Genomic DNA, 16,782 nt, shown 5'->3' with positions numbered 1-16,782 from the left:
CAGGCAGATCCCTGTGAGTTCAAGGCCAGCCTGGTTTACACAGCAAGTTTCAGTCCAGCCAGAATTATATAGTAAGCCCTGTCACAAAACAAACAAACACCCAAAATTATATTTATTTATTTATTTATTTTAGGGGCACATGATGCAATGGCATGTTTGTGGAGGTCAGGGGACAATTGTGGGAGTCAGCTCTCTCCTACCACCATGTGGGTTCTAGAGATCAAACTCAGTGTCTCAGGTTTGGAGGCAAGTGCCTTTATTATCCACTGAGCCATCTTGCTGGGCCCCAAATTTAATTTTATGCTTCTCTTTGAACAGAATACACCCCACAGGCAGTAAAGTATTTTGGTCTTCAATAAATTTTGTCATTGCTGTTTTTTAAAAAGACAGGAAAGATGGATAGGAAGAATTTGATACACTGGGTGCCTCTCCTGCCAATTCACCACAAACCACTTACCTTCTCTGTACTTCCATTCAGGTGTTCATAGTGCAGCATGACAACACACCTCAAACACACACATTCTAAAACTACCTGTGTAACAATGGACTGTCTACTTAACCTCTTGAGTTTTGTTTCCTTGAACATTTGGTCCACTGCATAAGATCATGTAAAATGCAGTAGAGGTCTAGTAAGTGAATGTTCTATCACTGTTATGTTGTTGATGTTAGAATGTGTTCTTACCACAGAGGGTATGAGACAGCTGAGTTTTTCCAGTACGAAATTCTGTGAAATTTAGAAAAAGGAACTTTTAGAAAAGTACAGTTACTATTTATATATTTTCACTAAACAAACAAAACTAACACTGCATTTGGGTTAGAAGTGTCACTTAGTGGTCTAAAGAAACTTGTCTAAAATGCCCAAGGTCCCAAATTATATCTCCAGTATTTCCCTCCACAGAAGACTTCACTGCTTTCCAATTGTCAAATCTCACTCTTAAAGGTCCTCCTATCACAAAAGGATGCTGCATGTATGAATACCAAAAGTGGGAGAGAAAACAAATTCATCTCCTCAACATAAGTACTGTTTAGGTTAAAGTTAATTTAAAGCAAATTTTCCATAGGACTATTCACACAAATGAAAGTTTAAGACCTGACCACAGAAAGGACAGCCAGGCTCTTTCACTGTACTGAGATCTCAAGGAAAAGCTGATGGGATCTTGAATGGTGACATCCCTAGTTGCCAGCAGAAGCAAATGTTCTCCATAGAAAAACTTCCCTAATCACTTAGGTCCACTGAACTCTCAGTTTAAATTTATTTATTTATTTATTTATTTATTTAGTTTTTTCGAGACAGGGTTTCTCTGTGTAGCTTTGTGCCTTTCCTGGAACTCACTTGGTAGCCCAGGCTGGCCTCGAACTCACAGAGATCCGCCTGGCTCTGCCTCCCGAGTGCTGGGATTAAAGGCGTGCGCCCGGCCAGTTTAAATTTTGAAAAAGCTCATATATAATATATAAGAAGAGAAATTGCTAAGTTTGAGTCAATAGAAATAATAAAAATTAGATTTACTTCTTCAAGTCAACAGACACAGTAACAACAAAAGACTTAGTTCTCTAAGACTGCAAATATTGGCTTGTCAGATTCAGCATGTAAAACAGGAATACATGGATTATTTGTAAAAATATAGCACATAGGCCAGGTACGGTGGTGCAGGCCTTTAATATTAGTACTTGGGAGGCAAAGGCAGGTAGTTCTTTGTGAGTTCCAAGTCAGTCAGGGCCACACAATATGACCCTGAATTCTCTCTCTCTCTCTCTCTCTCTCTCTCTCTCTCTCTCTCACACACACACACACACACACACACACACACACACACCCCCCATACTATATATACTATAAACTGAGAATAAATTTATTCTCTATATTCATGGAATATGTATTGCCTAAACAAAAGATCAACCTTATTATTAAGGCACCTTTTGAGGGAATAAGAAAAAATTCAATTTCTTTATATAGTAACCAGAGATAAGAGGAAGAAAAATGTCAGTAAGAAATATGCTAATGTTAATATATATTTTCATTTTAGCTTGGAATAATCCTGTATTATAATAATTGACATTTCATCAAAAATTCCCAAACAGGAACTTATTTATTATTTAATTATATATTTATTCATATATAAACATGTTATTTCATATAAAATAATTAAGGTTTTACCTACCTCCAAAAGCTTCTGTTATTGCCATACTTTCAATGCCACCTCCTAGTAATTTACTGGAAACAGACATAAAGTTTTGGTGACAGAATATAAATACAAATATCAAGAAAGGAAAAAAAATATCAAGAAAGGAGATGAGCTAGGTGTGGTGGCACACACTTTTAATCCCAGCACTTGGGAGGCAGAGGCAGGGGGATCTCTGTGAGTTTGAGGCCAGTCTGGCCTACAGAGTGAGTTCCAGGACAGGCACCAAAACTGCAGAGAAACCCTGTCTCGAGAAACTAAAAAAAAAAAAAAAAAAAAGAAAAAAAGAATTCATAGTTGAAAGAAATGACACTCACTGTTTAGATCACAGGTTCCATAGTAGATGAGCAGGAAGATGAACAAAGTAATTTATAAGCCCTGTTCTTCTGAGTATCAATAGTAAATGAGTCCCTAAAGCTTTATGTCCATTATTCTTTTGAATTAGAATTAAAAGATCTGTTAAGCTGGGTGGTGGTGGTGGTGGTGGTGGTGGTGCATGCCTTTAATCCCAGCACTGAGGAGGTCAAGGCAGGAGGATCTCTATGAATTTGAGACCAGCCTGGTCTACAGCACTAATTTGAGGACAGCCAGGATTATACAGAGAAACCCTGTCTCAAAAAACAAACAAAAAAAAAGTGTTTATTTTGTGGTGCTAGGGATTGAACCAGGTCTTGCACATGCTAAGAAAGCCTGAACTACACACATGCAATGGTCTTGTTACTAATCAAGTTTCTCAAACTGTGCACAGATAATGTTTCTAAAAGTTAACTGAATATTCAATTTTTTTTTTTCTTCAGGCATGTCTCTCTATGTAAACCAGGCTGGCCTGGAACTCACTCTGTAGACCAGGCTGGCTTCAAATTCACAGAGATCCACCTGCCTCTGCCTCCTAAGTGCTGGGTTTAAAGGCGTGCACCACCATGCCCAGCTTTAATTTTTTAAAACATTTTAAAGCATCTTTTAATGATTTATTTATTCTTATGTTATGTCCATTAGTGTTTTACTTGCATGTATGTCTGTATGAAGGTGTCAGATCCCCTGGAACTGGAGTTACAGACAGTTGTGAGCTCCCATGTGGGTGCTGGGAAATGAACCCAGGTCCTCTGAGAGAGCAATCAGTGCTCTCAACCGCTGAGCCATGTCACCAGCCCCCCAGCTTTAATTTTTAAAATGTTCAGAAGTGTATGAAAGACAGACATTAAGAGAATCCAGTGATTGTCATTGTTGGTTTAATCTCACCTAAAACCAAATTTTAGGCAGACCCTGTCAGAAAAGAAAATGTTCAAAGATAGTATGCTGGTTTTTGTTTTTTGTTTTTGTTTTTTGTTATCTTGAAACAAGCTGAGACATATCAGGAAAGAGGAAATCTTAATAGAGAAAATGTCTCCATCAGATTGGCCTGTACGCAAGTCTGGAGGGCATTTTTTTGATTAATGACTGATGTGGGAGGGCCTAGCCCACTGTAGGCAGTGTCATTCCTGGGCAGATCGTCCTGGGTGTAACAAGAAAGCAAGCTGAGCAAGCCACGGGAACAAAGCAGTCAGAGGCATTCCTCCATAGCCTGTGCTTCAGTTCCTGCCTCAAGGCTCAGGCCTTGAGTTCCTGCCCTAATTTATGTCACTGATGGAGTGTGACCTAAGAGTTATGAGAGTGGAGTGTGGTGCACACCTTTAATCCTAGCACAGGGGAGGCAGAGTCAGGAGGATCTCTGTGAGTTCAATGCCAGCCTGGTCTACACAGTGAGTTCCAGGACAGGCAGAGCTACAGAGAGATCCTATTTCAAAAAGCCAGAGAGAAAGGAGTGGGGGTTGCTGTAAGAAGAAATAAACTTTCCTCCCCAAGTTACTTTTGTCATGGTGTCTTATGATATCAATAGAAACCCTAACTAAGACAAATAGTATATACAATGTTAGCACTTAGAGGAAAACTGCCAGGTTTTGACAGCATATGTTTAATTGGTAACACAACGTTTTAGTGAATTTAATGTTCTCAATATGAGAAGATCTAAAGAAGTTATGATCTCATCCAATCATTAAATGCAGTAAGTATATGTTACTGTGCTGAGACCTGGTAGGAGCTTAAAAAGCCTTTGTAGTTTCTATTAGCATGTCTTTGGGGATGCAATCACAAATCAGACCAAGTCTTAAGAGAACAGATTTATATTTGTCTAAGTAAGACAGCAATTTAAATGCAAATTGAAGCATTTTGGAAGTTATCCACAAACTTAATGAGGGCTCTGCTGACTTCAATTAAGAAAAGAAAAGGAGCCGGGCGGTGGTGGCGCACGCCTTTAATCCCAGCACTCGGGAGGCAGAGCCAGGCGGATCTCTGTGAGTTCGAGGCCAGCCTGGGCTACCAAGTGAGTTCCAGGAAAGGCGCAAAGCTACACAGAGAAACCCTGTCTCGAAAAACCAAAAAAAAAAAAAAAAAAAAAAAAAAAAAAAAAAAAAAAAAAAAAAAAAGAAAAGAAAAGGGGTTGGAGAGATGGCTCAGTGGTTAAGAGCACTTGCTGCTCTGGCAGAAGGCTGAGTTTGATTCCTAGCACCCACATGGTGGCTCACAACCATCTGTAACTCCAGTTCCAGGGGATACAATACCTTTTCTGGCCTTCATGGGCTAAATACTCATACACATAAAACAATATAAGAAAAAGTTAGACACTGGCATGTATAATCTGAGGACATTGATTACAAAAGCATCCCACGAGGAGCGAAAGCCCTTGGAAAGGTGACTATTAAAGAATTTGCATGCTACGGGGTAGCGATGGTGCACACCTTTAATCCCAGCACTCAGGAGGCAGAGCCAGGTGGATCTCTGTGAGTTCGAGGCCAGCCTGGTCTACAGAGCGAGATCCAGGACAGGCATCAAAACTACACAGAGAAACCCTGTCTTGAAAAATAAAACAAAACAAAACAAAACAACAACAACAACAAAAAAAGAATTTGAATGCTATTCTTCATCTTGAGAAGAGTCAACCTGAAAATGTATAGTTTTGGAAAGTAGTAGTCAAAATTTCTGGTATTTATGCAACGTTGAGAAGCTAAAAAAGTAACCCTAAAACTTACCTGTGAAAGCTGCCCAAATTATTTGAGATAATAAAATGATTTCCTTTGTAAAACTCAGGAACATTTAGAATTAGGTGCAAAAGAGTAATATTTTAAATCTAGAAAGATTTAAACAGATACAAATCAAATCTACATATTACTATTTAGTGTTTGAGAACTTTTAAAGTATGAGAGACTTTGGCTTTCTGATAATAGAATAGCTCTGGGAGAGTTGCATTAGATCTGTGGTTTGAAGTTGATAACTAAGTTATGAGCAGCAGCTGAACATTTATGAATGCCTAAGTCTTACTGCACTTGTAAGATTATTAGACTTTAAAGATATGTTGTACCTTTGAGGAAAGATCTTGCTTTCTTGGGGGCACTGAGGACTGAATACTGCTAAGTGAGCACTTGATCACTGGGCTACATCTAGCCTAGTTAGTAATTAGACAAATAGCCAGCTATGGTGGTGCATGGTCTGTAATCTCAGCATTTGGGAGGCTGAAGTAGAAAGATGACAAGTTCAAGTCATCCTGGGTAACACATAAGACCCTAGACAAACACACACACACACACCAAGTCATCCATGAGACAGAAAATTGAGCTCTCTGGGAAAATAACTAATGACAAAGGAATTAATAGTTTTAGGTACAGTAGTGGTGATATGATGGTATTAAAAATGAGAGTCCTGGGCTGGGCAGTGGTGGCACACGCCTTTAATCCCAGCACTTGGGAGGCAGAGTCAGAAGGATCTCTGAGTTCCAGGCCATCCTGGTCTACAGAGTGAGTTCCAGGACAAGCCAGGGCTACACAGTGAAACCCTGTCTCAAAAAATCAAACCAGAGAGAGAGAGAGAGAGAGAGAGAGAGAGAGAGAGAGAGAGAGAGAGAGAGAGAGAGAGAGAGAGTGAGTGTCCTGGGCTGTGCACTTAGCTTAGCATTCATTTATTCATTTGGGTCTAATAAGTAGCTTAGACTTCATAGTCTTCAGCCTTTGGTCCTAAATCTGCCCCTCCTGCAAGTCCCTTATTTGTGATCTATATTTTTCTGATCTTTAGACCTAAAACCTAGGTGTTATCCTTGGTAACCCCATTATACCCTAATTACACTTCATTAGCAAACCCTGCCTGTTCTACTATTAAAAAATAAACCACATAGCTTCTTTCATAAATATACTACAATTATAGGTTCTTGCGGGAAGAAAAGTAAATAAGTCAGGGAGAAAAATCTATAAATCAACTTTGTTGTTACTGTTTTTTTGTTTTTTTTAGACAGGATTTCTCTGTGTAGCCCTAGCTGTTCTGGAACTTATTCCGTAGGCCAGGCTGGCTTTGAACTCACAGATATCCACCTGCCTCTGCCTCCCCAGTGCTGGGATAAAAGACATGTGCCACCACCACCTGGCTAAATTAACTATTATAAAAAAAAATAATAATAAAGTCGGGCTCAGTGGCCCTGGCTGCTTGGAAGCAGGAAGGTCACTTGAGTGCCTATATTTAACATCATCCTGGATAATCTAATGAGAGTCCAAAAAAAAAAAGATAGATGAAATATTTGGGGGAAAACTCATTATAATCAATTTGGGAAGAAATGGCAATACATGTCAGAAATCATAAGAGTAAATGAAAAGGGATTCTAGAACCACCCTTGCTGAGGAATAAGCCCTATAGTAGATTGTTTCTTCTAAAATATTCACTCTATAACAACTGATTTTTAAGTAAACACAAAGTGGGAAATGAAATTTTCTTCAACGAAGATGGAAAGGAATGAAATGTAAGCTGATATTTCAAGTCATAGATAAATAAAGGCTAAATTAGAAACAACTTATGAGCATGAATTCCTTGGAAGAAATGTAATCTGTTCCTACAAGCAGCCTGGAATTTGCCTCACATTCATCTTGGAACAAACACTACAAACGCCTTCAAAGGAGGAAACTACTTCTACTCACGATAGTGGAAATCATGATGAGATAGAGGAAAAGAAAAATGGACTCCATAGACTTTACTTAGTGGTAATAAAAACTGAGATACACACTCAAATTCCTGACTCCCTGTGGTGATATGGAAAACCATCTTCCTCTTTTCGCTGTACTCAAATGCAGTTAGGAATCCTGGTTCCTAAAGAAAGACAATGGAGAGGTTAAAAAACAGTGTGAGATGATTGGAATGCCAGCTGCCTCCCAGAACTACATGCTCAGCTATCAAGCTCATCATTTGTGTATGCTCTTTTTAAAAAAATGTATCAGAACATGGACAAAAACTAGGCTTGGGGCTAGAGAAATGACTCTGTTTAAGAGCTCTTGTTTCTCTTGTAAAGGATCTGGGTTCAGTTCCCAGTACTCACATGGCAGCTTACAACTGCCTATAACTCTACCTCCAAGGGGATCTGACACCATCACACAGACATGTATGCAGACAAAATACCAATGCACATAAAATAAAAATAAATAAATCATTAAAAAAAACCAAGGTGGAGAGTAATAGAGGAAGACATAGGATGCCTCTGCATGCATAAGCACAGGCACATGTACCCACATATAACACACGTACATATACCTCACATGCACATGAGATTTAGGGGCTGGAGAGATAATTCAGTCAGTAAACTTTTACTTTGCAAGCACAAGGACCTAAGTTCAGTCCCCTGAACTCATGTAATGAAAACAGGAAGTAGTGCACTTGTAATCTCAGCATGAAAGGAGACACACAAGGTGGATTCTTGGAGCTCACTGGCCAGTCAGCCTAGCCAACTTCATGAGTTCTAGGATAGTGACAGAAACCTCTCCCCTAATCCCCCAAAAAAGTAAATGATGCCTCAGGAATGATATCTGAGGTTTCTACACCTGCACAAAAATACAAAATAAATGAGATTTAGCTTCTAAAAATAAAGACTATGGGGTATGGTAAAATGACTCATTGGGTAAAAATGCTAACTTTGAATTTGACCTTAGTTCAATCCCAAAACCCAATTAAAGGTCAAAGGAGAGCCAACTCCACAAAGTTGTTCTCTGACTTCCACATGTGTGCCATAAGTGCAAGTCTCTCCCCTGTACATAACACACACACACAAACACACACACACACACACACACACACACACACACACACACACAAAAATTTTTTTTAAAGATGTGTAGGAGCAGCTAGGACAGTGGTAGCACATGCCTTTAATCTTAGCACTCGGGAGGCAGAGGCAGGTAGATTTCTGTGAATTTGAGGGTTTGAGGCCAGCCTGGTCTACAGAGTGAGTTCCAGGACAGCCAGAGCTGCACAGTGAAACTCTTGTCTCAAAAAACAAACAAATAAAAAATATGTGTAGGAGCTAAAAAGTAGTAGTTTGCCAAAATCTGGGTACTACTGTAGGGCTTCTTAGACACTCTGGCAGTTGGGGAAGTGACCTCTGGATATACTGCTTTAGTAGGTCCAGAACAGAGCAACTGGACCAGGAACACCACTGGTCACCTGGGTCCTGTCCAAGTTGAAGATCACAATACTATTTGTATTACCTGCCTGCTTTGACTGCCACTTCTGGTCATGAGACTCCCCCATACAGGGAGAAATAGAAAGTGTTGGTCTTCTGTAGACAGGGATACTTGGTGACTACTTTTTCATATATTCCTATTTCTAGACTAAAAATAGGGTTCCTCTGATGATCCCCGAAACTCTACAGGAGAGTTTAGGTCTAAGGTTATATGCCTTTCCCTGACAGCCTGACTGCTTGCAGTCCACAGTGTCATTGGAAGGTATAGGTTATGAACTCATTTGCCTTAGTGGACATATTCACGGCCGTATCCATTTTAGCTGCACATACATAGACCCAGCTGATGCTAGTCTTTTTCTAATCCAGGTTTGTCTTCCCAATTGGCCTACACCAGGAAAAAGTAAATTCTTTAATACTGAGCTTCAGAGCAGCTATAGGCATATATAAGAAGACAAGACCAAACTAAGGAGGGGACAGACAAAAACAAACAAATGGCAGAGGAACTGTATGTGTGTTAGGGATGCATGCCATGGTGTCTATTTCTACCATGTGGGTTCTAAGAATGGAATTCAGGGGGCTGGAGAGATGGCTCAGAGGTTAAGAGCACTGACTTCTCTTCCAAAGGCCCAGGTTCAATTCCCAGCACCCATATGGCAGCTCACAATTGTCTGTAACTCCAGTTCCAGGAGATCCGAAACCCTCACACAAACATACATGCAGGCAAAACACCAACGCACATAAAATAAAAATAAATGGAAAAAAAAAAGAATGGAATTCAGGGCCAGACTATATTCTAGGCATATTAATGCTTACCTCAGTCTTCCAGAAACTAATTGCTGTGGCTTTGGGATTGAAGTAATAAGCAGGTCACATGGGGAGTATAATATATTGTGGTCTATCTACAGGAACTTAAAGTTCCTACTGTAGTTTCTAATGTTCATGAGAAAGGCTACAAAGACAACTCTGCTAAACTAAAACAGCAAAGAATAAACTTGGCTTACAATAAGTTTGTTGGCTGCTTCTTTAATCTTGTCCACTTTAGCTTCTGAGAGCCCTTTGACATTGCAGAGGGCTCTTCTGGTGGTCATTTGTATCCCTTTGACGGTACAGATTCCTACAGACTTCAGTTTCTTAATATCGGCCATATTCTGAAATAAAAGAATGGGAGTAGCAGATGATAAAATGCCAGCCTGAAAGGCTCCTCTACTATGTCATGAGCTTCGTGTCCATCTCCTTCCATCAGGATGCTAATTTTATACAAGCAACCAGGTGGAACCCACCCACCACCTAGCCAAATGTTCTGGAAATACCAGAGTAGAACATACCCAGTAGGTTGCCAAATGTTCTGGCTGTGCCCTGATTTTCCCAAGAATGTTAGTGAGACCATGGCAATGTAGCAAGAAATTAAAAAGAAAAGTCTGTTGGTGGAAAAGCTAACAAATTTATCACACATTCACCCCCTCAGTTCAGCTCCTTCCTTCTACAGAACTTCATAACCAATATGTTCTCTACAGTTTTCAAAGTTGTTTTTTTTTTTTCCCTTCTGCTCCTGAAGAACACAAATAACTACATCACCTAAAGACTGGGATTTTCCCCTGCTTCTATTTCTGAAATCAATGGAAAGAGATTAATATGAAGACTTCAAAAGACAACCTCAGCAAACTTTTAACACCAATGATTACTGTTGACATTCACATATTTTGATAATCTACATTTCTGCCACCATGATTTACACTGGTCATTGGACAAACAGAATTTTCTGTAAATAAAGCATTATCTATCTAATGTTAAATCTAGAGAGACAAGAGATGGTGCTGGTTATTTAGAGATGCTCCAAACACCTCCAGCTGAACCAGTGGTTTTTAATCACTGGAAATTCTCAACAGTGTCCAGAGACATTTTTGGTCATCACAGGTAGAAGAGTACTACTGGCATTAGATGCATGAGCAGAGGCCAGGTGTGTGAATTCAGTTGGATATGACTACAGATATCTGTGAGTTGTAATTCCATAATTGCTCAGAGTAATACTAGTTGGTTGTTTTTGTGTTTTTTTCCTGTATAATTTCCAAGCATACTATAAATAGACCAAACCAACATAGTGGTATGTGAAGTTTTATTATTACCTGGCTCTGGAGTGTGTCTCTTTGATATTAGCTTAAGATCAACCAGACTCATTCCAGCTTTGATGAAGTCACTTTTATCTTCACCAGTATATCCTTCTAACTCAACTTGTGGGGCTCTGCTTGGGCTTGTGCCATCCAGGGCCACACTTCTGTGAGTGAGTTCCCCTTATTTATATTCTTATTTATTTATACAACTCTGGATTTGACTGCTTCTTTGCTTCAATCTCCTGGCTCCTGGGGGTCAGTTCTCATATACTGGGATTAAATTGTTCTGGAACACCAAGCCAAACAACTTAAGACAGAGAGCTCCCCTTCTCCACACAATAAAGAATTATCGCATGCCTTTAATCCCAGCACTTGGGAGGCAGAGGCAGGCGGATCTCTGAATTCGAGGCCAGTCTGGTCTACAGATTGAGATCCAGGTCAGGCTCCAAAACTAAAGAGAAACCCTGTCTCGAAAAAACCAAAAAACAAACAAACAAAAAGAATTATCCAGGGTTGGTAAGGACAAGGCTGAGAAAATGGAACAGACCATTTAATACAGTACTGAAAAGTTACTCACAATTCCATGTTTTTGTAACAGGTCAATGTCTTGAAACAAAGATTCCTAAATGAAACGAAACAGAAAGAATGGATTTTAACCTTCATATCTAAATAAATGTTTCACATTTTTGGGAGTGACTAATGCTGATTCACAGTCATTCCATAATACTTCAGCTCCACTTTTCTAAACACGGAAGTAAAATCAATCACGTTTTCAAACATGTTACATATTTAGAAAACAAACCAACATGGGTGCTGAGAATCAAACCCTGGTTCTTTGGAAGAGCAAAGGACTACTGAACCATCTCTCCAGCTCCCACCTGACCTATTTTATTTACTACAAATCTTGATATCCTTTTTCAGGACCAGTGTGCATAGGGAGCAGGAAGTGGTTATTAAGCTACTTTCATTTGAGGCTGGAGATGTGACCAGTGGAAGAGCATTTGCCTATCAGAAAGAAGTATTGAGTTGGATCTCTTCTATTGAAAAACAAACAATAAAAACTTTCATACCAGTTGCTAAGTAGCTAAACTTAGCACCCTTTGCCAAATAAATTGTTACACATTTATGTGTATATCTTATTTCACTTTTAGTTCCTAAAACCAGTAGCTAAAAGCGAAGAAATATGATTTTTGTGGAAAGACTGAACATCAACATAACTTTCAACATTCTAACAATACCTCCTCATCTTGGAATCCCGATTCTTCCTGCACAACTTGATCCTCTTTCATGTTGAAAGGGAAGCAGCAGAAAAATAATCAATTCTGGAAAAATAAGAAATATTATTTAAGAAGCAGTTTTCCTTCTAATTTGCTTTCTATTGTGATAAAACCAAAAGCAACTTGGTGAGTTTACACACCCCAGTCACAGTCCATCACTGAGGGAAACCAAAGGAGGAACTCAAGGCAGGAGCCTGGGGCAGGATCTGAAACACAGGCTGCAGAAGAATGCTGCTTACTGGCTTGTTCTCCATGGCTTCCTCAGTCTGCTTTCTTTCTTTTTCGAGACAGGGTTTCTCTGTGTAGCCCTGGCTGTCCTGGAACTCACTCTGTAGACCAGGCTGGCCTTGAACTCAGAGAAATCTGCCTGCCTCTGCCTCCCGAGTGCTGGGACTAAAGGTGTGCACCAGCACTGCCTAGCTCAGCCTACTTTCTTATATAACTCAGGACCACCTGCCTAAGTGGTATGCCCACAGTAAGCTAGGCCTTTCCACATCAACCACGAATCAAGAAAATGTTCCACACACTGGTCTACAGGCCAATCTGATAAAGGCAATTCCTTGGGGGTTCCCTCTTCCCAGAGGACTTTAGCTTGTGTCAGGGTGACAAAGAAACCCATCACAGTAGTCATAGTTTGTACAGTAAAAATTCCCTTGCATAGAAGCCTCTGGTATAATTTCAAAATCACCAAAGATTAGGAAGAACAAAAACATTTTGCATGCAAAAATGTGGCTGTTCAATTTTTCTGCCGGGCTTATGGCATTATTTTCTGAATGTAATCATGCTCATCTTTTTTGTTTGTTTTTTGGAGACAATATCTCATGTAGTCCAGGCTGGCCTTAAGCTGTAGCTGAAGATGACCTTGAACTGCTGATCTTTTCTCCACCTCCCAAGTACTGGGATTAGTCATGTGCCAGGCACATAGCATAACTTTTTTTTTTTAATCACTTTCTAATTTCCTATTATGCAGTCATTACAATGAAAATAGCTTTATTGTTCTTTTGAATGTTAGACTTGTTAATTGCAGGCTTATGTTTAACAACACTCTAAGAACCTTGTATCATTCTTCTTTGCATCTTTCCTAGCCATGTCAAATTTACTGTAACCTTAGTAAAAGGATTTTATTTTTCTCATATCTGATAAATAACTTCTCAGTTGATGGTTGTGAATTGCTACACAGGTAAATGCAGCTTTGCTTCATAAAACTATATATTCCACGGTACTTACTAGTTTCATAATTTTGTAAAAATATAGTAAATACCTGTCTGAGTTAGGGCTTTTATTTCTGCTATGAAACACCATGACCAAAAATGAAGCTGGGAAGGAAACGGATTTGGCTTACACTTCCACATTATAGTCCATCACTGCAGGAAGTCAGGACAGGAACTCGAACAGGGCAGGAACCTGGAGGCAGGAACTGATGCAGAGGCCATGGAGAAGAGCTGCTTACTGACTTGCTCACCATGGCTTGCCCAGCCTGCTTTCTTTTTGTTTGTTTGTTTTGTTTTTTTGAGACAGGGTTTCTCTGTGTAGTTTTGGTGCCTTTCCTGGATCTCGCTTTGTAGACCAGGCTGGCCTCGAACTCACAGAGATCCGCCTGGCTCTGCCTCCCAACAGCCTGCTTTCTTACAGAACCCAGGACCACCAGCTCAGGGATGGTATCACCCATAATGGGCTGGACCTTCCACCATCAATCACAAAGAAAATGCCCTAGAACTGGATCTTGCAGGAGCATTTTCTCAATTGAGGTTCCCTCCCTTCAGCTGGCTCTAGCTGATGTCAAGTTGACATAAAACTAGCCAGAACAATACCCAATGACAAGTCAGGTTTTTTTTTTTTTTTAAACCCAGGAAGCTACAGACATGATGGTGTATACATTACAATAAAATGAATAACCTTGTTCTTGGTCTATTTTGTTTCCCCATTTAATACCAAATTCAGGTGTTGAAGCCCAGCACAAAGGAAACAAACCACTAAGGCAGCAAAGAGGGGGGTACAAAAGAGGATACTATTTGAGTGGGCTCTTCTGGAATATTGTTCCCTTTTTTCAATTGTGAGGGAGGGTTTTACTTGTAGCCTTGGCTGTCCTGGAGATCCACATGTAGAACAGGCTGGCTTTAAATTTGCAGTGAATTTCCTGACTCTGCCTCCTGTGTGAGTCTAAGTGTTTCACACAGCCTGTCCAAGCAGGCTTGGAACTCATGACTCTCCTCTCCCACCTCCCTAGCTCTGGGACTACAGACTGTGCACCACCATGCCCGGCACTCAGCTATGTGTATGATTTGCCCAGATTTCAGACTATCCTTTTGGAGGAAAGCAAACCTACCAGCAGGGCGCCTAGCCTCGGTTTCAGGAAGAGGCAGGGGGAGGGGTTTCAGGGGACTGGGGGGGGGGCTTCAGGGGACTGGGGGGCGGCAGGGGGAGGGGTTTCAGGGGACTGGGGGGCGGCAGGGGGAGGGGTTTCAGGGGGCTGGGGGGGCGGCAGGGGGAGGGGTTTCAGGGGGCTGGGGGGCGGCAGGGGGAGGGGTTTCAGGGGCTGGGGGGGCGGCAGGGGGAGGGGTTTCAGGGGTTGGGGCAGCAGAGGGAGGGGTTTCTGGGGGCTGGGGGCGGCAGGGGGAGGGGTTTCAGGGGCTGGGGGGGCGGCAGGGGGAGGGGTTTCAGGGGTTGGGGCAGCAGAGGGAGGGGTTTCAGGGGCTGGGGCAGCAGAGGGAGGGGTTTCAGGGGGCTGGGGGCGGCAGGGGGAGGGGTTTCAGGGGCTGGGGCAGCAGAGGGAGGGGTTTCAGGGGCTGGGGCAGCAGAGGGAGGGGTTTCAGGGGGCTGGGGGGCGGCAGGGGGAGGGGTTTCAGGGGACTGGGGGTGGCGGGGGAGGGGTTTCAGGGGCTGGGGGGCGGCAGGGGGAGGGGTTTCAGGGGCTGGGGCAGCAGAGGGAGGGGTTTCAGGGGGCTGGGGGGCGGCAGGGGGAGGGGTTTCAGGGGACTGGGGGGCGGCAGGGGGAGGGGTTTCAGGGGGCTGGGGGGCGGCAGGGGGAGGGGTTTCAGGGGGCTGGGGGGCGGCAGGGGGAGGGGTTTCAGGGGGCTGGGGGGCGGCAGGGGGAGGGGTTTCAGGGGGCTGGGGGGGCGGCAGGGGGAGGGGTTTCAGGGGGCTGGGGGGCGGCAGGGGGAGGGGTTTCAGGGGGCTGGGGGGCGGCAGGGGGAGGGGTTTCAGGGGGCTGGGGGGCGGCAGGGGGAGGGGTTTCAGGGGCTGGGGCAGCAGAGGGAGGGGTTTCAGGGGCTGGGGGGCGGCAGGGGGAGGGGTTTCAGGGGGCTGGGGGGCGGCAGGGGGAGGGGTTTCAGGGGCTGGGGCAGCAGAGGGAGGGGTTTCAGGGGCTGGGGGGCGGCAGGGGGAGGGGTTTCAGGGGGCTGGGGGGCGGCAGGGGGAGGGGTTTCAGGGGCTGGGGCAGCAGAGGGAGGGGTTTCAGGGGCTGGGGGGCGGCAGGGGGAGGGGTTTCAGGGGGCTGGGGGGCGGCAGGGGGAGGGGTTTCAGGGGGCTGGGGGGCGGCAGGGGGAGGGGTTTCAGGGGCTGGGGCAGCAGAGGGAGGGGTTTCAGGGGCTGGGGGGCGGCAGGGGGAGGGGTTTCAGGGGGCTGGGGGGCGGCAGGGGGAAGCGAAGGTGGTGGGAAGCCCATGGTCCCTCAGCAGGCGGTTCAGTCAGCGCCCCTGAGGCCCGCATTTCCCGGGCCCTACTTCCCTCCTGACGTGCGGGCCTTCAAGACTCAGGTCGGACTGACTGACAGGAGGCAGGGAATGTCTCGCAAGGACTACGGGCCGGGGTGGAAGGCGACGGTCACCAGGCCAAGTCCAACAGTGACCCACAATTACCACAGAGAGGGCACCGAGAGGAAGCGCTTCCTCAACGCTTCGAGTTTTCCTCAGATTTTCCCGCGCTGCTTCCTCTTTTCGCCTCTCACCCCCACTCGAACCCGCGGTCTCCCCAAGATTTTCAAGGCGAATCCCTTACGGTTCCCACTCGGGTACGCTTTCCCGTCCGGTCCCGGATTCTAACTCGGCCCCAGAACGCCGAGGCCGACGAGCGGGTCGTCGAATCTCTACGAGTTTGGCGCCGAAGGAGGACCGCGAGGGCACGCCCCCAATGTGGGCGGGGCGCGGGGCGTGGGCGTGGGCGGGGCGCAGGGTGTGGGCGGGGCGCGGGTGTGGGCGGGGCGAATGGAGCAACGCGGGGGGCGGGGCGAGGGCCCCAGGGAGTGGGCGGGGTGGGACCGAATGGGACCCTTGGGCCTCTGAGATGAGGGAGGGAGATGCACGCTCTGAGCAAAGCGTTTTGGGCGGGAGACGAGAACCCCAGAGTCCCTTGGGCAGAGGGAGGTGCTGAGTCAAGGAGAGAGCCAAGGCGGCTGACCTGGGCGGGAGATGGCCACCTACAACTGTGAGGAGGTCGGGCATGGGGGTCCCTTTCCCCTGCCCGAGGCTGCTTTCACTCCAAGCTTTCCGTACCTGGCTGCGTACTTCAGACTTCCCATTCCCCTCTCCTTTCCTGACTCAGCATTTGCCGCCCTCTCATCTGGGATGGAGAGTAATTTTCTTTGTCCTAACGTGATTCTAAATAGTCTACAGAAACCCAACACATTTCAGTTCCGTTTTAAATAGAAACCCCGGGGCCAGCCATGATGCCTGCAAGGCCATCTCTCCAGACTGCCTC

General features: G+C 44.2%; 1 protein-coding gene across 1 annotated transcript in view; it reads right to left on the bottom strand.

Annotated features, from left to right (window-relative positions):
* The window catches only part of Dmc1 (DNA meiotic recombinase 1), a 44,944-nt gene extending 28,734 nt beyond the window's left edge, over positions 1-16,210 (bottom strand). The window contains exons 1-7 of the mRNA XM_059246959.1: positions 16,084-16,210; positions 12,050-12,133; positions 11,389-11,433; positions 9,705-9,851; positions 7,258-7,340; positions 2,160-2,212; positions 683-724 (exon numbers count right to left, since the gene is read on the bottom strand). Coding sequence (XP_059102942.1) covers positions 683-724; positions 2,160-2,212; positions 7,258-7,340; positions 9,705-9,851; positions 11,389-11,433; positions 12,050-12,100 — 421 coding nt within the window. The 5' untranslated portion in view covers positions 12,101-12,133; positions 16,084-16,210. The remainder of the gene's footprint in view (positions 1-682; positions 725-2,159; positions 2,213-7,257; positions 7,341-9,704; positions 9,852-11,388; positions 11,434-12,049; positions 12,134-16,083) is intronic.
* Positions 16,211-16,782: the final 572 nt, after the last annotated feature.

This window comes from Peromyscus eremicus, chromosome 20, assembly GCF_949786415.1.
Source record: "Peromyscus eremicus chromosome 20, PerEre_H2_v1, whole genome shotgun sequence".
Classification (NCBI taxonomy): Eukaryota; Metazoa; Chordata; class Mammalia; order Rodentia; family Cricetidae; genus Peromyscus; species Peromyscus eremicus.
Note: the sequence above shows the minus strand (reverse complement) of the source record. Positions and strands in the feature narration are given on the sequence as shown.